The 21,961-nt window shown below is 34.1% G+C and overlaps 1 protein-coding gene across 1 annotated transcript in view; it reads right to left on the bottom strand.

Annotated features, from left to right (window-relative positions):
- The window catches only part of LOC148942133 (uncharacterized), a 195,018-nt gene that overhangs the window by 8,791 nt on the left and 164,266 nt on the right, over positions 1-21,961 (bottom strand). Inside the window, exons 2-3 of the mRNA XM_089103237.1 lie at positions 19,338-19,453; positions 7,581-7,877 (exon numbers count right to left, since the gene is read on the bottom strand). Coding sequence (XP_088959363.1) covers positions 7,581-7,877; positions 19,338-19,453 — 413 coding nt within the window. The remainder of the gene's footprint in view (positions 1-7,580; positions 7,878-19,337; positions 19,454-21,961) is intronic.

Below are 21,961 nucleotides of genomic sequence, written 5' to 3'. Positions count from 1 at the left end.
GTGTGTGTGTGTGTGTGTGTGTGTGTGTGTGTGTGTGTGTGTGTGTGTGTGTGTGTGTGTGTGTGTGTGTGTGTGTGTGTGTGTGTGTGTGTGTGTGTGAACATCGGTGCTCAAGGTAAAAGTTGGAATCAAATACTTTTAGGATATCGAGTGTCCTTACTGAAAAACTACTGCATTAAAAAAAATAAATTAAATTTATCATAGGACCTAAATTATTTCATCAGATACGCCAGCACTCATAAACGATCCTTTTGAAATTCTGCTAACAACGTCGATGCTCAAGGTAAAAGTTTGAATCACACACTTTTAGGATATCGAGTGTCCTTACCAAAAAACAACTGCATTAAAAAAAAATTATCATACGACCTAAATTATTTAATCAGATACGCCAGCACACATAAACGATCCTTTTGAAATTCTGCTAACAACATTGATTCTCAAGGTAAAAGTATGAATCAAACACTTTTAGGATATCGAGTACCCTTACTGAAAAACTACTGCATTAAAAAAAATTAATTAAATTTAGCATACGACCTAAATTATTTCATCAGATACGCCAGCACTCATAAACGATCCTTTTGAAATTCTGCTAACAACATCGATGCTCAAGGTAAAAGTTTGAAACAGTCACTTTTAGGATGTCGAGTGTCCTTACTAAAAAACTACTGCATTAAAAAAAAATAAATTAAATTTATCATACAACCTAAATTATTTCATCAGATACGCCAGCACTTATGAACGATCCTTTTGAAATTCTGCTAAAAACATCACTGCTCAAGGTAAAAGTTTGAATCAAACACTTTTAGGATATCGAATGTTCTTATTGAATAACTACTGTATTAAAAAAAAGTTATCATGCGACATGAATTAGTTCATCAAAGACAGAACAGTACTTATAAACGATCCTTTTGAAATTCTACTAAAAACTTCGATGCTCAAGATAAAAATTGAATCAAACACTTTTAGGATATCGAGTTTCCTTACTAAAAAACTACTGCAAAAAAAAATAATTAAAAATTAAATTAATCATACAATCTAAATTATTTCATTAGATACGCCAGCACTTATGAACGATCCTTTTGAAATTCTGCTAAAAACATCGATGCTCAAGGTAAATGTTTGAATCAAACACTTTTAGCATATCGAGTGTCCTTACTGAAAAACTACTGCAATAAAAAAAAAATTAAATTTATCATACGACCTAAATTATTTCATCAGATACGCCAGCACTCATAAGCGATCCCTTTGAAATTCTGCTAACAACATCGATTCTCAAGGTAAAAGTTTGAATCAAATACTTTTAGGATATCGAGTGTCTTTACTGAAAAACTACTGCATTAAAAAAAAATTAAATTTATCATACGACCTAAATTATTTCATCAGATACGCCAGCACACATAAGCGATCCTTTTGAAATTCTGCTAAGAACATCGATGCCCAAGGTAAAAGTTTGAGTCAGACACTCTTAGGATATCGAGTGTCCTTACTGAAAAACCACTGAATTAAAAAAAATAAATTAAATTTATCATACGACCTAAATTATTTCATCAGATACGCCAGCACTCATAAACGATCCTTTTGAAATTCTGCTAACAACATCAATGCTCAAGGTAAAAGTTTGAATCACCTGTTCTTAGGATTTCTAGTGTCCTTACGAAAAAACTACAGAATTCAAAAAATAAAACAAATTGATAATGCTAAATAAATTATTTCAAGACATCCGCCATCGATCATAAGTGATACTTTTTGAATTCTGATAAAAATGCCTCTGTTCATATTGAAATTTTTAATTATTCAATTTTAAGAAATTGAGTGTCATTACTGAAAGACTACTGCATTAAAAAAATAAATTAAATGGATCATACGAAAAATATTATTTAATCAGATACGCCAGCAATTATAAACGATCCTTTTGAAATTCTGCTAAAAACATCGATGCTCAAGGTAAAAGTTTGAATCAAACACTTTTAGGATATCGAGTGTACTTATTGAATAACTACTGTATTAAAAAAATTATCATGCGACATGAATTAGTTCATCAAAGACAGGTCAGCACTTATAAACGATCCTTTTGAAATTCTACTAAAAACTTCGATGCTCAAGGTAAAAGTTTGAATCAAATACTTTTAGGATATCGAGTGTCCTTACTGAAAAACTACTGCATTAAAAAAAATAAATAAATTTAATTTATCATACGACCTAAATTATTTCATCAGATACCCCAGCACTCATAAATGATCCTTTTCAAATTCTGTTAACAAAATCAATGCCCAAGGTAAAAGTTTGAATCAGACACTTTTAGAATATCGAGTGTCCTTACTGAAAAACTACTGCATTAAAAAAAAAATTAAATTTATCATACGACCTAGATTATTTCATCAGATACGCCAGCACTCATAAACGATCCTTTTCAAATTCTGCTAACAACATCGATTCTCAAGGTAAAAGTTTGAATCAAACACTTTTAGGATATCGAGTGCCCTTACTGAAAAACTACTGCATTAAAAAAAAAATTAAATTTATCATACGACATAAATTATTTCATCAGATACGCCAGCACTCATAAACGATCCTTTTGAAATTCTGCTAACAACATCGATTCTCAAGGTAAAAGTTTGAAACAGTCACTTTTAGGATATCGAGTGTCCTTACTGAAAAAAACAACTGCATTAAAAAAATAAATTAAATTTATCGTACGACCTAAATTATTTCATCAGATACTCCAGCACTTATGAAAGATCCTTTTGAAATTTTGCTAAAAACATCGATGTTCAAGGCAAAAGTTTGAATCAAACACTTTTAGGATATCGAGTCTCCTTATTGAATAACTGCATTAAAAAAAAAATTAAATTGATCATACGACCTAAATTATTTCATTTTCTTGTAGGCGTGAATGTATGGTTGAATGTAAAAATGCTTGCCAGCTTTTTTCGCAATGCCCATGTCTAACTATAGTGTCACACGCGAGGGTTTTTCTTGCGCAATTCCATATATTTTTTCATGTACCGTTCAAATCAACAGCATTTGCATGCATTAAAGGTGCCAAGGAACGTAAAGTACCCAAATAGCACAGAAAGGAACATAAAGTATGCAAATCCATAAGTACATGCTCTGGAAAGGTGTCAAGGAACGTAAAGTACCCAAATTGCACAGCAAAGAACATAGTAGGCTAGAATCCATAAGTACATGCTCTGGAAAGGTGCCAAGGAACGTAATCTCCCCAAATAACACCATTATAAGTACTCTAAGACACCTCGCTCCCACCCCTCCAAAAATATTTTATTCAGAGATTTCTTGTTTAAAAATTATCCAATCACTAATTAGAATCAATCACACTCCTATTATTCAAACATTAATTAATATGGTTCATAGAGTCCAATTTGCGAATTCCTTGTCCCTTTTTGCAAATATCAATCAAACAATTCCGATTGTAAAAGCGTGTTTAATCACGTTGCTTGGAAAGGTATCCATAATTAAATGCTCTGAAAAGGTGCCAAGGAACGTAATCTCCCCAAATAACACCATTATACGTACTCTAAGACACCTCGCTCCCATCCCTCCAAAAATATTTTATTCACAGATTTCTTTGTTAAAAAATTATCCAATCACTAATTAGAATCAATCACACTCCTATTATTCAAACATTAATCAATATCGTTCATAGAGTCCAATTTGCGAATTCCTTATCCCTTTTTGCAAATGTCAATCAAACAATTCCGATTGTTAAAGCGTGTTTAATCATGTTGCTTGGAAAGGTATCCACAAGTACTTGCTCTGAAAAGGTGCCAAGGAACGTAATCTCCCCAATAAACCCTTTTTCTTTTCCACCTTAATAGGATCAAATTCGCAAATATTAACCCTTTTTAGAGCTATGATCGCAATGAATGGTACCTGTTATCAGACAAAATGTCAATTGCCAAAAAAAAAATAAAAAAAATAAAACCCTCCTGTGCAAAAAATTTTAAATTGACAACATTGTTCAAACATCACTTGTGTATTATTAGGAACGCATCAAAGTATTCGCAAAATGCTAAACCCTTTTTTTTCCACCTTAATAGGATCAAATTAACAAATGTTAAACCCTTTTTAGATCTATGATCGCAATGAATGGTACCTGTTATCAGACAAAAATGCCAATTGCCAAAAAGTAAATAAAAAATAAAACCCTCCTGTGCAAAAAAAATTAAATTTACAACATTGTTCAAACATCACTTGTGTATTATACGGAACACATCAAAGTATTCGCAAATGCTAAACCCTTTTTTTCACCTTAATAGGATCAAATTCACAAATGTTAAAGCCTTTTTTCTAGCTATGATCGCAATGAATGGTGCCTGTTATCAGACAAAAATTCCAATTGCCAAAAAATAAAAAAAAATAAAACATGCCATGCTAAATTTGCTTTCAAAAACCCATCTGGTTGAAAACATGTCTGTTATCGTTATGTAAAAGTATGTTTAACCATATTGTTTGGAAAGGTAACCATAGTGGCATGCTCTTTAAAAGTGTCATGGATCGAAATATCTCCAAATCTCATATTTATAAGAACACGAAGACGCATCAAGCTCATCCTTCCAAAAAAAGATTAATAAAATAGTTGTGGTTGAAAAATGATCCAATCACTTTATAGAATCAATCACACTCCTATTATTCAAACATTAATTTATATCGTTCATAGAGTCCAATTTGCGAATTCCTTATCCCTTTTTGCAAATGTTAATCAAACAATTCCGATTGTAAAAGCGTGTTTAATCATGTTGCTTGGAAAGGTATCCACATGTACATGCTCTGAAAAGGTGCCAAGGAACGTAATCTCTCCAATAAACCCTTTTTCTTTTCCACCTTAATAGGATCAAATTCGCAAATGCTAAACCCTTTTTAGAGCCATGATCGCAATGAATGGTACCTGTTATCAGACAAAAATGACAATTGCCAAAAAAAAAATTAATAAAAAATAAAACCCTCCTGTGCAAAAAATTTTAAATTGACAACTTTCTTCAAACATCACTTGTGTATTATACGGAACGCATCAAAGTATTCGCAAATGCTAAACCATTTTTTTCCACCTTAATAGGATCAAATTCACAAATTTTAAACCCTTTTTAGAGCTATGATCGCAATGAATGGTACCTGTTATCAGACAAAAATGCCAATTGCCAAAAAGTAAATAAAAAATAAAACCCCCCTGTGCAAAAAAATTTAAATTGACAACATTGTTCAAACATCACTTGTGTATTATACGGAACACATCAAAGTATTCGCAAATGCTAAACCCTTTTTTTTCACCTTAATAGGATCAAATTAAAAAATTTTAAAACCTTTTTTATATCTTTTATCGCAATTAATGGTGCCTTTTATAATAAAAAAATGCCAATTGCCAAAAAATAAATAAAAAAAAAAAAAAAAAAAACATGCCATCAAAAATTTGATTTTAAAAACCCATCTGGTTTAAAAAATGTGTTTTTTCGTTAATCATTTCAAAATATTGATATTGTTCCAAATTACCATGCCAGCTTTTTAAAATGTCCATGTCTAAATATAGTGTCAAAGGCATGGGTTTTCTTGTGCAATTCAATGTATTTTTTCATGTATTTTTGAAAGTACTAGATAGGTTACTACTTATAAGAATGGATAGAAAATAGCATCCCCTGTTTAAAGAAGAGCCCAGAATCAACACTAGAGGAAAAATCGTATGAAACAAAATTTATTAAAAAAAACGACGAAAAAAAATAGTGTGGAAATTGAAATCTAACACAAAACAACTCTAAAGAGAAACAAGAAATAACCCATAAAGAGCAGGAGAAAATAAAGTAAACGAAAAATCCATGTAATAAACTAAATATAATCTTTTTATTAAACCAAAGGTTATGTATTAATAAAGGTTTAATGATCAGCAAAACTTATATTTTGAGATCCAAGATAAGTTTGGCTAAATCAAACTTATGCTTGATTAAATCAAATAGCAGCTAAATAACATATTTATGAACTATTCGCTCCCGTTCCCTATTACGTGCCGCTCACAACAAAATAACCCAAAGAGACTGCTTAGTACGGCGTTATTTGGAAGATTTATTACTTAAATATTCATGTTAATATAAATTGTTCTTGTAACCGTGGCCGACGCCCCCCCCCCCACAGAAAATCCCCCTACCGGGGAAAATCCTCCCACACGGAAAGTTTTTCCTGAAAGTAGAGAGGCCTCAGGAGGTCCGATCACTCACCCCTGCTGCCACCTACAACTTTTTTTTACATAATTTATGTCTGTTTGTTGTTAGTGAGAATTTGAAAAAACAGGAATTTTGTCACATTTATGGATGTTTTCATGGATGGTTATGTGTGTTGGTCGATTTATTTGATGTTTTTCATGGATGTTTTATGGTTTTTGTCAGTGAGAATTTGAAAAACAGGAATTTTGTCACATTTATGGATGTTTTTATGGTTTTTGTCAGTGAGAATTTGAAAAACAGGAACTTTCTCACATTTATGTCTGTTTTTATGGATTTTGTCAGTGAGAACGGAAACAAAGGAACTTTCTCACTTTAATGGATTATTGAGTCTAATGGGAGCAGGTCAATGACACTTCCTTCTTTTTGTTGCTCGATGCAAATGTTATGATCCAGAAATAGTATTTTTTGTTGTTGCTCGAGCCAAATGTTATGAGTTTCCAGGAAACAGTTAGATCACGTGTTTTCTTCTCAGCCAATCAGAGGGCTTGCTTATATAGTAGCGGCGGAGGGAATATGAGGAAAGGATTTTTGCTATAGTTTTATCAGTCTGTGAATAGAATCCACTAAGTTTTCAGTTAGCAGTGTAATAACATGAGTGAACAAGTTGAGTTAGAAATATCCTTTTATTGCACCTGTTATATTTGTAAAGGACATTTTCATGATTTTGAACATTCTCATGAACCTACTGCATGTTTAGACTGCATAGAGGCAGTGATAAAAGTGAAGAATCTGGAGGAAATGAGAAGAAAAATTATATGTGATACGGAGAGAAATTTATACCGATTGCAAGTAAGCTCATATAAAAGAAGGGTTGATATGACAGAAAAGGAAGATCGAAAGAAGAAAAGACTGGAAAAAGAGGGCTTTCTCTATAGTGTAAAAGACAGCAGTGAAAACCCAATGAAAAATGCATATAGTGCAAGATATAACACTGAATATTACGATGAATATGTTCTAAGAGAAGAGAAAAAGTGGCCCTTTAAGAGACAACATAAGAGGTCATTCTACGAAATGGATTTTAAACAACGAAAACCGTGGTGGAAGAGTTCTCATATATGATTTAACGATAAATCTAATTATTGATATGCATAATGAGTTTTATATTATAATCATACAATAAATTTGATTGTACTATTTTTATTTTCTCATACTAGATATGTATAGAATAAGGATACCAGCAGAGACTTCTTTACATGAGTAGTTCAGTTTTATTAGGAGAGTATTATCAGTACACAACCAAGTTTTCTATCAATGATAAAAAATAAATGATTCTTCTAAATATTTTTATTCATTTGTCAAATCAATGTATATAACGCTTTTTAAATATAAAATATCATTATCATCATCATCAACCTCCTCTTCAATAGTAAGTTCCTCAATTTGAGGATGAGGTATTGTAATTATTTGTATGCTGTCATCTTCGTCACTGACTATTTCAATATTTCTCAAGGGGGGCATATCTACATATAGACGATCATCATCCTCGATACACATTCTTCCAGAAGGCCCTCTCCTCACTAGATCATCTGACGTGTAAGATAATCCTTCAGACGTATATTGGACTTCCATTATATCATCAGCATCATCAATGCATATATCACACAAATGAATTTCCTCCTCATGAGTGAGGTCCCACTCGCTCCATACATCCTGAAAGATTGAGAACACTATGATCAAATACTAGAGTTTACGATCAAAAACCTTTATTAGTTAAGATTTTACGGTAATATTTTATTTTCTAACAAAAAAATTTTATTTACAATATTTTTATTAAAAAAAAATTGTGTTCTGGTGCTGGGGTGTGTTGTAGTAGTAGTTGAAATAAAAATAACGACACTATTAAAATTTTAGATGAATTTATCTCTCTTTGGGCAACTAAATACAGTAATAAGATATGATAGCGTCAACAAAGTGAAAATCCGCATAAGAACTCCAAACAGTTTCGAGTCGTATTTTTCTAACAGTAAATGCTTTTAGAAATGAACTAAAATTAACATTCTACCTCACATAAACTCTTTTAGTAAGAATCTTTTAGGAATGATTGGGTGGAAATTTGAGCTATGTCATCACATAGCAACAATAATTAGCAGCAGAAAACAATAATTATTTATTATTTTTCCAAGTACATAGAGATCCAGAATTTCTTAATTGATTCTTTAATGCAAGGTGTTTCAGATTTAATTAAAAAAAAGTTTTTCGCTTGCTGACAAAAGGTCTGCGTTGCGTAGATACCAATATCCTAATTCAATGCCTTTGGTCGGAAGTGCAATGCGTGATTGGGGGCAAATCATCTGACGTTTCCCGTGTTTTCCCCCAAGATTTCTCTATGTACCCATTTCGAGCTGGGTTGAATCTGGCTGAGCTTACAGAGTCACGAATTTTACCCCCATTCCAAACCACACAAACCGCGAAACCAGGACTCAAACTCCTGACCACATATAAACTCATATGATTTCAAGTCTTAAGCGCTAACCACTCGGCTGGGAATTGGAATGGGAAATCCCCCCCCCCCCCCTAAACATGGAGCCCATGAAATCATGAAGAAGGTAAATACACTTATTTTCATAAGTATATGCCTTTGATGTTAATGAATTTGTCATCAATTTTTGAAATTAATTAATTGAATTAGTTTATTTGTATAAATGATTTTTAAACAATTTTTTATTTTGAATTCTTTCCACATAGCAAATATTTTTCGTAGTTAAGAGGGGAGGGATACTGCTAGACATGGCACACTGAGATTCATAACTATAATGTCCTTATGAAAATAAGGCCCCAATTGACGGTTGTATATCTAATTTGGAATGGGGAGGGACTGATCTACAGAATTGATATTTTTATAGCCATAGAATAACTAGACACAAACATTCAGATTTTCCCACAGTTAAGGGGAGAGAAGTAAAGGTCAACTGCGAAGATATTTAGTCTAAGAAACTAGAATATAACGTTACAACCCTTCGCTAATAACTAGTGAAAACCAAGAACTCAAACGCAGATGGACTACTGTTCGCTATTTACTACATTGCAGCTACTACTGCAACCATGATAACTTGATAATCATTTCTAATTTTAACAATTCCTTGCATACATCTTTCAAACATAATAAACTCAGCCTTGGAGAGATTTGGGATTGAACACCAAATTAAACAAATGAGAGACAAACAAGGTTAAAATAATTTATCCCGAGCTTGAAAGATATAGCCTCCTTTGAAGTTGCAATCCTCTTTAAGAATCGACAGATTGTTAATGCTTAAACTTTTAAGTTTCTTATAAATGTAATAAACATGATTACTAAATATTTTTCAATATAACAATAATTTTCATTTCTAAAATTCATCAATTAGCCGGAAACTTGTTTTTTTTTTACATACGGGGCGAGATTTAATGTCCCTGGTAGAAGTCTATACAAGATTTAATGTCCTTGGTAAAAGCATACATGAGATTTAATGTTCTTGGTAAAAGCCTATACGTAATTTAATGTCCAGTTTTTATAAAGAGGGGGGGAATTACTGCAGATGACTCAACCGTATGAGCCTCACCCACCCACTGAAAACGAGAACACCGATGAACACGCACCACCGGGTTAAACGGCTCACAGTTGATCAACACCCCTCTAAATCTAGGGGGGTCATAGTCATATCGAAATTTGTTTATTTTACAAAAAAAAATTGCCCTTTGTTCCTTTAGTAGCCACGCAATTAGACTAAAAATTATGATATTTATGCACAGTTTCAACTAACTACGGCTAAGTATGTTAAAGGCGAGCCATTTTCTTGCGAGAACACAAAATCAGAACACACACACACAAAAACTTACACACACAAAAAAACTTACACACACACAAAAACTTACACACACACAAAAATTTACACACACACAAAAACTTACCCACCCACACAAAAACTTACACACACACAAAAACTTACCCACACACACAAAAACTCACACACACACACACACACAAACAAAACTTACACACAAACAAAAAATTACACAAAAACAAAAAAAATTACACACACACACACAATTAGACAAAAATTACGATATTTATGCACAGTTTCAACTAACTACGGCTAAGTATCTTAAAAGGCGAGGTATTTTTCTTGCGAGAACACAAAAAATCATTAAGTGGTATTAATGAAAATTATGATAATAAACCGAAAACAGTCAACGAGAACTCCGATTAACCATCACCAAAGTGTCACAATGCCGTCAGTGTGTCAACACCCCTCGGAAAATAGGGGGGTAATGGTCAACTGGGAAGATATTTAGCCTACAGAAAAAAATTGCTCATTGTTCCTTTAGTAGCCACGCAATTAGACTAAAAATTATGATATTTATGCACAGTTTCCACTAACTACGGCTAAGTATGTTAAAGGTGAGCCATTTTCTTGCGAGAACACAAAATCAGAACACACACACACAAAAACTTACACACACACAAAAACTTACACACACACAAAAACTTACACTCACACAAAAATTTACATACACACAAAAACTTACACACACACAAAAACTTACACACAAACAAAAACTTACCCACCCACAAAAACTCACACACACACACACACACAAAAAAAACTTACACACACAAAAACTTACACACACAAAAAAACTTACACACACACAAAAAATTACACACACACAAAAAATTACCCACACACACAAAAATTTACACACACACAAAAACTTACACACACACACAAAACCTAACACACACACACACAAACAAAACTTACACACACAAAAACTAACACACACATAAAAACATACACACACACAAAAAATTACACACACACAAAAATTTACACACACACACACACAATTAGACAAAAATTACAATATTTAAGTACAGTTTCAAGTAACTACGGCTAAGTATCTTAAAAGGCGAGGTATTTTTCTTGCGAGAACACAAAAAATCATTAAGTGGTATTAATGAAAATGATGATAATCAACCGAAAACCGTCAACGAGAACTCTGATTAACCATCACCAAAGTGTCACAATGCCGTCAGTGTGTCAACACCCCTCAGAAAATAGGGGGAGGGAATGAGTTACTCAGAATCTAGAAGGACATATTTTTTCACTGGAAATAACAAAATTGATATTTTCAACGACAAATCCCAAAAGAATTATTATTAAAATCATGAGGGAGAGAGATCTAGGAGAATCAGTGCTTCATTCATCGTTTAGCTTCCCACCGAGAGAGTTTCCGAGCAGAAATAGACATATTTCCTCTAGAAGTTCAATCATTTTTGCATGTTTTTAAGGTTAATCTTTTTACATTTTTATAATAAAGTTGAGTTTTTATTCATTTTTATGGTTACATGCGCGGGGGATGGAGGGTATAAAACATTACTTTGAGATTTCATATTGAATTCTATGACCTTTCTAATAATATATATATATATATAGTCAAACTTATGCGCAAAGAGCGAGAAGTTTTAGTGTTGCTTCTTACTTCCAACTGAAAACTTATTTTGTGGGGCTGGTGTGGGGCTGCCCCCCGCCTCAACCCTCGCTCTTGAAATCCCCCCACCCCAACTCAACTTTTCTAGAAAGAAAAGTTCTTAGGCGTGGGGCTGCCCCCCCCCCCGCCTCAACCCTCACTCTTGAAATTCCCCCCCCCCCCCCCAACTCAACTTTTCCAGAGGATTTCAAAATCCCCCCTCCAAACTCAAAAATTTCTAGGAACGTATTTTCATCATATTTAAATATTTACCCACGTACGCATCACTTAGGTTAGATTAGATTAGGTGAGAGACAGGCAAAAAGTTAGGTGTATTGGTAGGTTAGGTTAGTTTATGTTAGGTTAGGTTAATTTAGGTTAGACTAGGTTAGCCTACGTACGCGCGCGTACGGAGGCGGGGGGGCAGCCCCACACCTAAGAAATTTTCTTTCTAGAAAAGTTGAGTTGGGGTGGGGGGGGGATTTGAATCGCGCTGGTTGAGGCGGGGGGCAGCCCCACCCCAATGAACTTTTCTTTCTAGTCTTGCATATCAAAGTTAAAAACCAAAGTTTTCACGCCCCCTCCTGTGAATTGGGTGCTACCCACTTTAATTACCAATCAAATGAGCCCTTTTCAAAGTTTCTGTGATGACTCCTTCTGTGAGTACTTAGATAATATAAAAATGATACATCCAGGATATTATTAAACCTGATTCCCCCCCCCCCTCGCGTTATTTAAGTTGTAATAACTCTGATTTTGAAGCATATTTCTAAATATCTTTTATCAATTATTCTTCTTTTTTCTGTATCATTACACAAGAACTGTGAAACCACAGATTTGATCAATCTTTGATAGTTTTAGAGAAATTCTCACTCCCATCGACGCTTTTCTATGTCCAAAACAAAATTGGGGGTAACAATTAATTAATCTGCATTGAAGATGTCTCGTTTGACGCAACTAGACTATGTGGTGTAAGAAGTATTGTTTTGAATCCTTTCTCCGTGAGTGATAAGTGGCAATTCTAGTGAGTGTTAAGTGATATATAGAAAGGTAATTATTGTTCTAAATCATCAGTTTGCACGATTTCGTAAATAAATAACCGTTAGGTTAGTATAATTCAGGGTTTTGAAAGGTTTAAAAGTCAGTATAAGCTGAAATATAGAACAAGATAGAAAATAATGGAAGGTTCTTCAAATGCATGCACTCCTACGTTTGATGTAAGTTCAAATAATATGTCTTTTCAGTGTGTTTTCCATCCAAAAATATGTAAAATATGATGAACTATGTTCCTTGATTATTATTCATATCTTTCAATTGGGGGGGTTAAGGCTTGGAAAAAAAAAATCAATGGTCAGTGAAAAAAAAACTCCCAAAATTATCTCTTGATATTGATTTTTGATGCCTTTTCTAAATAAAATATCAAAACTACAATTTAAATATGCCCCCCCCCCCGGTAATGTTTTTGGTTTGGGAGGGGGAGATTTTAAATTGCTATTATATTTGCTTTTTTTTGTGTGCACTTTTTGTCTCTAAAATGTGAATTCAGCCCTTCTGTGTTTGTGGTAGCTATTATGTCCACCCAGAATTTGCTTTTTATTCCAATTACAAATATTTAAAATGAATTAGTTTTATAGTTTCACATCAACGGTTTACTGTACGAGAAAGTTTTTGAAGGAAAATACCACCGGTCCTACAAATTACATACCGTAATCAAGTTTATTATGTTTGAAAATTCTAAAGATTAGAAAGAACGAGAAAGTTTTTGAAGGAAAAGACCACCGGTCCTACAAATTACATACCGTAATCAAGTTTATTATGCTTGAAAAGTCTAAAGATTAGAAAGAATTGTTGCTGTTCGAATCGAACCGGTACTCGAATCGTGTTAAACTGGTAAGTGAGGGTATATTCAACCGTATATTTATGGCATTATTTAAAAAAATGGTAAAACATCAAATTAAAAATAAGCTTTCAGTTGGAAGTAAGAAGCAACACTAAAACTTCTCGCTCTTTGCGCATAAGTTTGACTATATATATATATATATATTATTAGAAAGGTCATAGAATTCAATATGAAATATCAAAGTAATGTTTTATACCCTCCATCCCCCACGCATGCAACCATAAAAATGAATAAAAACTCAACTTTATTATAAAAATGTAAAAAAATTTACCTTAAAAACATGCAAAAATGATTGAACTTCTAGATGAAATATGTCTATTTCTGCTCGGAAACTCTCTCGGTGGGAAGCTAAACGATGAATGAAGCACTGATTCTCCTAGATCCCTCTCCCTCATGATTTTAATAATAATTCTTTTGGGATTTGTCGTTGAAAAATATCAATTTTGTTATTTCCAGTGAAAAAATATGTCCTTCTAGATTCTGAGTAATTCATTCCCTCCCCCTATTTTCCGAGGGGTGTTGACACACTGACGGCATTGTGACACTTTGGTGATGGTTAATCGGAGTTCTCGTTGACGGTTTTCGGTTGATTATCATCATTTTCATTAATAGCATTTAATGATTTTTTGTGTTCTCGCAAGAAAAATACCTCGCCTTTTAAGATACTTAGCCGTAGTTACTTGAAACTGTGCATAAATATTGTAATTTTTGTCTAATTGTGTGTGTGTGTGTGTAAATTTTTGTGTGTGTGTAATTTTTTTTGTGTGTGTAAGTTTTTATGTGTGTGTAAGTTTTTGTGTGTGTAAGTCTTTTGTGTGTGTGTGTAAGTTTTTGTGTGTGTGGGTAAGTTTGTGTGTGTGTGTCAGTTTGTGTGTGTGTGTTTGTGTGTAAGTTTTTGTGTGTGTGTAAATTTTTGTGTGTGTGTAAGTTTTTTTGTGTGTGTAAGTTTTTTTGTCTGTGTAAGTTTTTTTTGTGTGTGTGTGTGTAAGTTTGTATGTTTTTGTGTGTGTGGTTAAGTTTTTGTGTGTGTGTTATTTTTTTTGTGTGTGTAATTTTTTGTGTGTGTGTAAGTTTTTGTGTGTGTAAGTTTTTTTGTGTGTGTGAGTTTTTGTGTGTGTGTGTTCTGATTTTGTGTTCTCGCAAGAAAATGGCTCGCCTTTAACATACTTAGCCGTAGTTAGTTGAAACTGTACATAAATATCATAATTTTTAGTCTAATTGCGTGGCTACTAAAGGAACAATGAGCAATTTTTTTCTGTAGGCTAAATATCTTCGCAGTTGACCATTACCCCCCTATTTTCCGAGGGTTGTTGACACACTGACGGCATTGTGACACTTTGGTGATGGTTAATCGGTGTTCTCGTTGACGGTTTTCTGTTGATTATCATCATTTTCATTAATACCACTTAATGATTTTTTGTGTTCTCGCAAGAAAAATACCTCGCCTTTTAAGATACTTAGCCGTAGTTAGTTGAAACTGTGCATAAATATCGTAATTTTTGTCTAATTGTGTGTGTGTGTGTAAATTTGTGTGTGTGTGTGTAATTTTTTTTTGTGTGTGTAAGTTTTTGTGTGTGTGATTTTTTTGCTGTGTGTTAGTTTTTGTGTGTGTGTACTGTTTTGTGTGTGTGTGTAAGGTTTTATGTTTATTTAAATTTTTGTATTTTTGTAAGTTTTTGTGTGTGTGTAAGTTTTTGTGTGTGTGTAAGTTTTTTTGTGTTTGTGTTCTGATTTTTGTGTTCTCGCAAGAAAATGGCTCGCCTTTAACATACTTAGTCGTAGTTAGTTGAAACTGTGCATAAATATCATAATTTTTAGTCTAATTGCGTGGCTACTAAAGGAACAATGAGCAATATTTTTCTGTAGGCTAAATATCTTCGCAGTTGACCATTACCCCCCTATTTTCAGAGGGGTGTTGATATACTGTCGGCAGTGTAACACTTTGGTGAGGGTTAATCGGTGTTCTCGTTGACGGTTTTCGGTTGATTATCATCATTTTCATTAATACCACTTAATTCCCCCCCCCTTTATAAAAACTGGACATTAAATTAAGTACCGGCTTTTACCAAGAACATTACATCTCATGTATGCTTTTACCAAGTACATTGGATCTTGTATAGACTCCAACCAGGGACATTAAATCTCGCCCCGTGTGTAAAAAAAAACAAGTTTCTGGCTAATTGATGAATTTTAGACATGAAAATAATGGTTATATTGAAAAATATTAAGTAATCCTGTTTATTACATTTATAAGAAACGTAAAAGTCTAAGCATTAACAATCTGTCGATTCTTAAAGAGGATTGCAACTTCAAAGGAGGCTATATCTTTCAAGCTCGGAGTAAATTATTTAAACCTTGTTTGTCTCTCATTTTTTTAATTTGGTGTTCAATCCCAAATCTCTCCAATGCTGAGTTTATTATGTTTGAAAGATGTATGCAAGCAATTGATAAAATTAGAAATGATTATCAAGTTATCATGGTTGCAGTAGTAGCTGCAATGTAGTAAATAGCGAACAGTAGTCCATCTGCGTTTGAGTTCTTGGTTTTCACTAGTTATTAGCGAAGGGTTGTAACGTTATATTCTAGTTTCTTAGACTAAATATCTTCGCAGTTGACCTTTACTTCTCTCCCCTTAACTGTGGGAAAATCTGAATGTTTGTGTCTAGTTTTTCTATGGCTATAAAATATCAATTGTGTAGATCAGTCCCTCCCCATTCCAAATTAGATATACAACCGTCAAGTGGGGCCTTATTTTCATAAGGACATTATAGTTATGAATCTCAGTGTGCCATATCTGACAGTATCCCTCCCCTCTTAACTATGAAAAATATTTGCTATGTGGAAAGAGTTCAAAATAAAAAAAATTGTTTAAAAATCATTTATACAAATAAACTAATTCAATTAATTAATTTCTAAAATTGATTATAAATTCATTAACATCAAAGGCATATACTTATGAAAATAAGTGTATTTACCTTCTCATTGATTCCATGGGCCCCATTTTTAGGGGTGGGGGGGGATGTCCCATTCCAAATCCCAGCCGAGTGATTAGCGCTTCAGACTTGAAATCCTATGAGTTTATATGTGGTCAGGAGTTTGAGTCCTGGTTTCGCTGTTTGTTTGGTTTGGAATGGGGGTAAATTTCGTGACCCTGTAAGCTCAGCCACAGTCGACCCTGCTCTAAATGGGTACCTAGAGAAATCTGGGGGGAAAACACGGGAAACATCAGATGATTTGTCCCCCAACCACGCATTGCACTCCCGACCAAAGACATTGAATTAGGATATTTGTATCTGCGCAACGCAGACCTTTTGTCAGCAAGCGAAAAAGTTTTTTTCAATTAAATCTGAAACACCTTGCATCAAAGAATCAATTAAGAAATTCTGGATCTCTATGTACTTGGAAAAATAATAAATAATTATTGTTTTCTGCTGCTAATAATTGTTGCTATGTGCTGACATAGCTCAAATTTCCACCCAATCATTCCTAAAAGATTCTTACTAAAAAAGTTTATGTGAGGTAGAATGTTAATTTTAGTTCATTTCTAAAAGCATTTACTGTTAGAAAAATATGACTCGAAACTGTTTGGAGTTCTTATGCGGATTTTCACTTTATTGACACTATCATATCTTATTACTGTATTTAGTTGCCCAAAGAGAGATAAATTCATCTAAAATTTTAATAGTGTCGTTATTTTTAGTTCAACTACTACTACTACTACTACTACTACAAATCACCGCTGCACCAGAACTCTAGTTTTTTGTAAGAAAATTATGGTAAATACATTTTTTCGGTTCGAAAATAAACTATTCCCGTAAAATATGAACTAATACAGGTTTTTGACCGTAAACTCTAGTATTTGATCATAGTGTTCTCAATCTTTCAGGATGTATGGAGCGAGTGGGACCTCACTCATGAGGAGGAAATTCTTTTGTGTGATATATGCATTGATGATGCTGATGATATAATGGAAGTCCACTATACGTCTGAAGGATTATCTTACACGTCAGATGATCTAGTGAGGAGAGGGCCTTCTGGAAGAATGTGTATCGAGGATGATGATTGTCTATATGTAGATATGCCCCCCTTGAGAAATATTGAAATAGTCCGTGACGAAGATGACAGCATACAAATAATTACAATACCTCATCCTCAAATTGAGGAACTGACTATTGAGGAGGAGGTTGATGATGATGATAATGATATTTTATATTTAAAAAGCGTTATATACATTGATTTGACAAATGAATAAAAATATTTAGAAGAATCATTTATTTTTTTATCATTGATAGAAAACTTGGTTGTGTACTGATAATACTCTCCTAATAAAACTGAACTATTCATGTAAAGAAGTCTCTGCTGGTATCCTTATTCTATACATATCTACTATGAGAAAATAAAAATAGTACAATCAAATTTATTGTATGATTATAATATAAAACTCATTATGCATATCAATAATTAGATTTATCGTTAAATCATATATGAGAACTCTTCCACCACGGTTTTCGTTGTTTAAAATCTATTTCGTAGAATGACCTCTTATGCTGTCTCTTAAAGGGCCGCTTTTTCTCTTCTCTTAGAACATATTCATCGTAATATTCAGTGTTATATCTTGCACTATATACATTTTTCATTGGGTTTTCACTGCTGTCTTTTACACTATAGAGAAAGTCCTCTTTTCCCAGTCTCTTCTTCTTTCGATCTTCCTTTCTGTCATATCAACCCTTCTTTTATAGGAGCTTACTTGAAATCGGTATAAATTTATTTCTGTATCACATATAATTTTTCTTCTCATTTCCTCCAGATTCTTCACTTTTATCACTGCCTCTATGCTGTCTAAACATGCAGTAGGTTCATGAGAATGTTCAAAATCATGAAAATGTCCTTTACAAATATAACAGGTGCAATAAAAGGATATTGCATCGAGCATTTGCATCGAGCAACAACAAGAAGGAAGTGTCATTGACCTGCTCCCATTAGACTCAATAATCCATTAAAGTGAGAAAGTTCCTGTTTTTCCGTTCTCACTGACAAAATCCATAAAAACAGACATAAATGTGAGAAAATTCCTGTTTTTCAAATTCTCACTGACAAAAACCATAAAAACATCGATAAATGTGACAAAATTCCTGTTTTTCAAATTCTCACTGACAAAAACCATAAAACATCCATTAAAAACATCAAATAAATCGACCAGCACACATAACCATCCATGAAAACATCCCTAAATGTGACAAAATTCCTGTTTTTTCATTCTCACTGACAACAAACAGACATAAATTATGTAAAAAAAGTTGTAGGTGGCAGCAGGGGTGAGTGATCAGACCTCCTGAGGCCTCTCTACTCCTGAAAAATCCTCCGGTGGAAAATTTCCAAAGAAAAATTCGATCTCCCCTACGCAAAAGTCCCCCGACCCTTGGAGAATTCTCCCATACATAAAACTTAGTAGTAACAGAGAAAGTACTTAAAGTGCCGTTTTATGTAACCAAAGAGACTAGAGGGCAACTAGCCCCCTTCCTATATCCCATTTTTTCCCAAAGATCTCCGAATAAAATTTTGAGATAATATTTTGGTTCATCCTTGAAAGGTCCAATAAACATGCCCGGGGGATCGTATGTTTTCTCTCCGATCATTTTCTAATTTCGAAATTTAAATTTCCAATTTATATGGGGGAATTTTCCAGAGGGGGGGGGGGTTCCAGGGGGAACGCCTAGCATTGGTTGCAACACAAGCCAAATTTAATAAAGATTATTTACCTGGAGTATTCTACATCTTGTAGTATTGCAAACCTCATCTACGCACGGCTGATACATTCCAAGAGTAATACAGTTGAGCAAAATTACCAGCATACTGACTCTCTCAAACCATTTGTGTATTAGTTAAGGAATGTTTGCAAAATATGACACTAAATATAATTAAAGCTATAGAAAAAGTGGGCTTATACATAAAAGGGTAAGCTAAGACACTAACTTCAATACTCATTAATAGTTTTTAAGCCGGGAATGGCAAATTATCACGAACAAGAAAAAACAAATATACAAAGTTGTATACAAGAAAAAACAAACAATTAAACTACAAGAATCTGATATGGTCAATAAAAGAAAATATACTCCAGGTCGGCATTAAAGTTTCATCCCTAATATTGTTGAGTATTTACTGCGGTCATTAAGATTTGACGACTTGGACCTTCTCCGTTATACCTATAACGGTATAATGGATATTATACTCCGTTATACCTATAACCGTTATACCTCTTACTCCGGGCGCCACGCTTGGCTATCTCGCTTATTTCAAGGTGGGGTTACGACGGAATGGGGTTTTTATGAAACATATACCAAAAAATAGCCTAAAAAACACTGATACGGAAAATAAACACGGCACTTTAAAACAAGAAGGGGAAGTCTATTAAATTTGGATTTGAACTTCAGATTTCCCGAAAAGTGCTATCTAGCGAGCAAAAGACGCAAAAACCGGTTTCATATGTCATTTTCTGGTATCCTTTGTGTTGTTTTGAATGCTGTTGTTTCAGTATCAAGACCGACAACAGACTGAATTGAATGGCATGTTTATTTCTTAGCTATCTCATCAGGGGTCTATATTCCAAATTAACCAAATTGCGAGCAGACATAGTATTGACGAATATAATTGTGGGTAATTTGGTGGCAGTCCCCAATTTTGCGAATATTTTTCGCTAAGCTTTGATAATTGATAGTTTTTAAGATATAGTAGGTGGAAAATAGCCACACACATAGTAATTATTTAGATCTATCCAAAGGACGGTATTATTTAGTCTAGATGTTGCTAGATGACTTCCTTGATTTTTAATTTTCATGGAGATTATGCCTTCGAATCTTACTAATTTCCCATTCTCTTGGCCAACATCTATCTGCTAACTAAATTGCTATATTTGATGATAATCTACAAATTCAGCATGTAATCCTGCAAGGACTTTTCTGTACATAATGAAATTCCATTCCCAAGGTGACAGCTCTGGGAAGCTTGAATGGACAGTCTTTAGCGACAATGAACTCATATTGCCAACTAATGGGTTGTGATGGGAGCAGCAGCATTCCGAGGTGGGGACGGGTGTGTTACCCATAAGTTTTGACCATTTATAAATTTTTCGTCAAATTATTATTTATTTGTTATTTATTTTCGTCCATTCCCAAATTTGTTGATTTAGCGTGTTGATTTGGTTCCTGTTAATAGCCAAATTTGGCAATCAGGCTATGCAGGAAAAGTGAGTCCTCTATAACTGGAGCTATATCATACTTAATATTCAAAGTAAAACAAAGCTTATAGAATACATCTTTGACCTTCGAACCGGCACTGACCGTAAAGTCCTTGCTTTTCCGGTGGACCTATCAGGAGGATTTGGAGATAGAACTGGAGTATTTCAACTGCTTCCAGGGAACCAGACTGTAAACCGCGAGAGATTTGCTAATAAACTGAGCAGCATACATGAAGAAGCGGATACCCGTGTCACTCTTCACACGGGTTTCTGTGCCAGGACGGGGTGCACGGATGTAATCATGGAAGCAAATGACGCAGACATTGTGGTCATCTTGCTTCAATCTTTTAAGACGATTGAAAAGCAAGGCCAGGCCAGCCCTAATGTTTTGGTTCGTTTGCGGGACAAATTCATTTCGATCACTGAACTTGCAAATAGACTCCCACCGTCTCTAGTGAATTCAATAGCGTTTTTGCACTGTTTAACCGGATGTGATACTGTGAGCTTCAGTTTCTCCAAATAAAAGAAGATGATCCTTAGAGCAGCTGTGCCGTGGTTACCTCGAATATCTGCTCTTACTGAACAGACTTTAGAAATAACCGACCGAGTAGTTGAGCTTGAGGAAGATATTCTGAAGCTGTGTTGCGAGATTTTGATCGCCTCATACAGAAAATCAGAGGAATTTTCGAGTTTGAATGACCTCCACGTTCACTTGTTTTTTCGCTGGAAAACGCTGAAGAGCCTGCCTCCAACCGACGACTCCATTGCTTTACATGTGAAAAGGTGCATTTACCAGTGGCCCATTATGCTGCAGGCCCTTATGCCCCGCCCCTCGTACCTTTTTTCTCTTGATTTTGGATGGGAGATGATGGACAAATGCATAGTACCCATTAAATCAATCTTCCTCCTTGGCCATCCACTATTCAGAAAAATTCGCCATTTTGCAAGTGTAAATCTTGTGGAGAAAAATGTCCGTGTGCAGATAAAGGTTGCGATATTTTGTGCTCTTCTTGTGGGAAGCACTGCGTGGCCGAGGCTGATTCAGACGATTAATAATTGTGCATGACTTGAAATGGAGCCATACTAGGAAAAAAAGCGTAATGAATTTGGGAATGTTAATATTTAACAAACAGTGTTGATTCTGACTTT

Source organism: Artemia sp. Qi Xiang Cuo, chromosome 17 (genome assembly GCF_049724085.1).
Source record: "Artemia sp. Qi Xiang Cuo chromosome 17, ASM4972408v1, whole genome shotgun sequence".
NCBI lineage: Eukaryota > Metazoa > Arthropoda > Branchiopoda > Anostraca > Artemiidae > Artemia > Artemia sp. Qi Xiang Cuo.
The sequence above is the reverse complement of the archived record's forward strand: the minus strand, read 5'-3'. Positions and strand labels throughout refer to the sequence as shown.